The sequence below is a fragment of the Bombus impatiens genome, unplaced genomic scaffold (genome assembly GCF_000188095.3).
Source record: "Bombus impatiens unplaced genomic scaffold, BIMP_2.2 scf_0248, whole genome shotgun sequence".
NCBI lineage: Eukaryota > Metazoa > Arthropoda > Insecta > Hymenoptera > Apidae > Bombus > Bombus impatiens.
The window spans coordinates 29596-33493 of record NT_176667.1 but is presented as its reverse complement, the minus strand read 5'-3'; the positions used below and the strand labels follow the sequence as shown (position 1 = coordinate 33493).

At 44.1% G+C, this 3898-nt stretch overlaps 1 protein-coding gene across 1 annotated transcript in view; it reads right to left on the bottom strand.

Annotated features, from left to right (window-relative positions):
• Nucleotides 1–3898, bottom strand: part of LOC100743975 (glutamate receptor ionotropic, kainate 2-like) — a 25889-nt gene that overhangs the window by 614 nt on the left and 21377 nt on the right. Inside the window, exons 10-11 of the mRNA XM_033320138.1 lie at nucleotides 3744–3898; nucleotides 95–383 (exon numbers count right to left, since the gene is read on the bottom strand). Coding sequence (XP_033176029.1) covers nucleotides 95–383; nucleotides 3744–3898 — 444 coding nt within the window. The remainder of the gene's footprint in view (nucleotides 1–94; nucleotides 384–3743) is intronic.

Here is a 3898-nt window from a genome sequence, read left to right as displayed (position 1 = left end):
AAAAAAAAAAAAAAAAAAAAAAAATGATTTTAGTTCTTTTGAACTCGTGCGGGTACTCGTATCGCGCGTAGGGAATCATCTGGAAGCAACTAACCTTGACCCAAGACGATGCTTGAAGAGCCCCGTCTCTGCCTCGGTGGGGGTGGTTGGTGCTTGTGCGTATGACTGTGACTGTGGCTGTGTGAATGTGAGTGGCAGTGTGTGTGACGTGTGTGCGTGGGCGTGGCTTTGCACGGTGGTGGTTGCTGTTGTTGCTGTTGCTGCTGCTGAGGATGAAGATGAGGATGAGGCCTGTGCTAGGTGTTCCCGCCACGGGCCGCTCCCACTTGATCGAAGCTCAATGATTTCTTCATCTCCGTCATCGACAACGCACCACCCTCCTGCTGAGAAAAGAGGAAGCAAAGGGTGTTAGCTATATCGGGGTGGTGATTGGTCGCGGGTAATCCTTTTCGGTCACCCCGAGGCCTCTCTACGTCTCGTAGCTGCGAGCGAGCGAGTTATTAAAAGTTGCCAGGTCTCGTTAAAACTTGCTATAACTTTTTCCAAGCTCCTAAAGGAATTTTCTCCGCCTCGCGTGGGCCTACGTATCGAAATCGTTACGCGTTATGGTCTCGTCCTCGCCTCGTTCCAACGAGTCTCTACTGCAATCGTCTCTAGATTCGTTACCGTGCATGCTCTTTTTCTATTTTTCTCTAGATCGGCTGACGCTTCAATTTTCCCGAGATTTACGGAATCTGCCTCGTATCGATTCGAACGACCAACGTCCAGCTGCGATTTCCCGAAAAAAGAACTTATTTGTGATAAAAATATGTATACGTTTGCGAGGATCGAAATTCAATAAAATATCGGTGAGCAAAGGCGAGAGGGACTTTCCTGAAACTGTAGTCGCATATACGATAGATTCATTTTCTTTTTTTCCTCCGTTCCAGAGAAAAAGCGATGTTGTTGCGGAACGAGGGAATGAACCGTGCGAAACGCAGACCGCTAGTTTGGTGGAAGCGAGGTCCGCGTTTCCGCGCGGAAGCGTTGTGTTCCGAACGTTTCGGTTTTGTTCGAGAGAGTAAGCCTGCAAATAGAACGGTTTGACACTAAATTTTTCGGTTTGAATTTTTGGACACTATTCCGGTACTTTCGACTTGGAAACACCGATTTTCAATCTCTTCGAAAGTCTAGAAAATTTTTTTATTGGATACACGGTGTAATTAAACTACGCGAATAGCTAAAAAACAACGTAGAACAAAATAGATTGACATCAAATTTTTTACTTAAGCTCTTGAAGGTTGTTTTCGAGCTTTCGAACTGAAAGCGGTACTCCTAAAATCTCTTTAGATCTTTAGAAAAATTGTTTACTACACATAGAAGTGGAATAGTTCAACTACACGAATAAAGCAGAGTTTCTAAGTACAGAGTACAGTTTCTAATCATTCTTCGCCTAGACAAATCGTACAATGTCTATTGAGAAACATTGATCTACACCCATCCCTCATGGAATGACGGGAAACTCGTTTGTTTTTATCAAAACGAATCAACGGATGAGACGATAGAAAAACAAGATCGTCAGCGAAGTTCCGAGAGGTTTAAAGCATTGCAATAAATATTCTTCGTGGATTCTGCCGTATCGATAAGCATCGTGTCGCTGATTAAAGTATCGAAAGTGGAATTCGGAATTCGAGACCGAAGCTTTCCTTTCGTTCTCGCTGAAACCTACAAAACTGGAAATCCGATTGGATCATAGTTTTAAACCGTGGAATTTTCCAGCGAAATTCTACCCAGCCGCTGATCCTGTCTCGTTTAAATTGCAATTAAACTCTAGTCTGAATAGCGGATCTCGAAGTGAAAATCTATCTCGAATTTGATTTCTATCAAGTACGGGACATTTTACTTCATTTTAAACTCGACATAACGAAACCGGTTACGATTGTTCTACAATTAATTTCCAATTGAACATTGCAAATTAAATTCAATAATCACTGTTACACAACTTTTCGAGACTTAAGCCAGGTAGCAGAGAAAATTTTCGTCCGTGCCCGTGGAATTCGTTCGACAGCAGAGATACGAGGGAAACGAGTTTGATAATTTTCGTTTAGTTTGTTATTTTTTCTAACAGAATATTGATGATCGGTGTTCTCTCCGTAGTCGTGGTTACGCACATTTCGAGATATTCCGAGGACCTGCTGGCTGGCTACGTGGAAACGAGCTTGGAAAATGTGACGTAGCTCGGAAAAATCACTTCCGACACGATCAGAAGCACCATTCACGTGAGCTTTCGAGCGCGGCGAATGGTTTCGCGTCGGCCACGTTCCTTTCCGATAGCTGTTTAACGAACACTCTATTCTATCGTGTTGAAGAGCCGATATTCGCCGTACTGTAACGGCAAGCAACTTTGCGAAATCAAATTTTACGAGTTACTTAACGCTATGGTATCGTATCGATATCCCAATGGCCCGGAGAATTTTCCTATTAAAACCGAATGTTCCTTCTTGTACCACACAGGGAAAAGATAATTTCGAATAAAGAAATAACGAAAATAGAAATAATTTAGAAAATGGTATTCCTTCCTCTTCCAATTTCAAAACGTTTCGTTATCCTTTCTGGTATCGATATAAAGTACCAAGCGCGGCGCTGTTCTTAGATTCCCTTCACGACTGTTCGTTTGTTCGACTTGGAACGGGTGATTCGACAAATTCGAACATGCACGGCAAAACGATCGATGTCGACGAGGCAGCGAACAAACGTTGGCTAGAGGCGTTCGACTGTACGACGACGAATTTGAAGTGACGTCGTCGTCGCGTTCGATCGTATTACGATCGTTTAACAGAAATACGAGGCATGCAACCAAGTTTTATACACGCGCCCCTACACAAGGGCGCGTATGTCGAAGCGATTACTGCGAATGTAAGCGTGCGTGACTGAGAGCTCCGCGCCAGTTGTGATTAAACGCGCGGTGCTCGTTTCGCTAGTAGTAGCAAGATACATTGGACCGTGCCAAAATGCAGAACATACAGTATTTACGTATTCACGTACAGAGACGAATAAATAAATAAATTTACTCCATGTACAACAGAACGTATATTCGAATCTAGTATTATCAGAGAGACAGACAAAGATACAAAGAAGAAAAAAAAAACGCATGAAAACGAGGTACAAAAGATATACGAAAGGATAATCAAGGGACAATTCTCGCGCAAGCACTTGCCAATTTGCGATACTCCCTTCTCGCGTTCGTGGCTTCTCGCGTTTTCTCTTCCGTGCGTTCTTACGTGTTTCGAAGCTTGATGAAAGAAACGCACAGATCTGTTGGTAGGCTCCATGGAGACTGTCCCTATATCACGGTAATCGAATCTTTCGATTGTTACGCTGGAAAATTGGCGTCGGTATACCAACAAGATACGTTCCCGAGTCAAATCGTTCGTTGATAATAATTCGCGTAGGTGTCTTCGTTACACGTTATTCTCTTCGAGATTGAATTACCGTGAAAGTGGCACAGCTCCGCGTTCAACCGATGGCTTCTCTTCTCGGCTATGACAGAACCTTTTGTAATTCGACGAATTTAGAATAGAACGGGGCGATATAACACCTTTACGCGTGATACACCAGTACGTATAGAACAAGTAGATATAAAAGAAATGCTATAGCCAGGTAAACTACGTTTTCAAATAACAACAGGATATGGAAAGAGGGAAAAAGAAAAGCTGGAAGAGAGGCCATCGTCAGGAGCCCGTCGTGAGGGACAGGACTTACACCATTTAACCGTGGTATCTCGATGCTCGGAATGTAGGTAGTCTCTTCGTGGCCGGTTGAACAATATCGCGTTCTCCTCCTGGTGGCACGCGGGCTGCAACGGTCGCACGGCACCGCGGCGTCGGAATTGCGCGCCTTCGCGGCTGGCCTCTGCCGC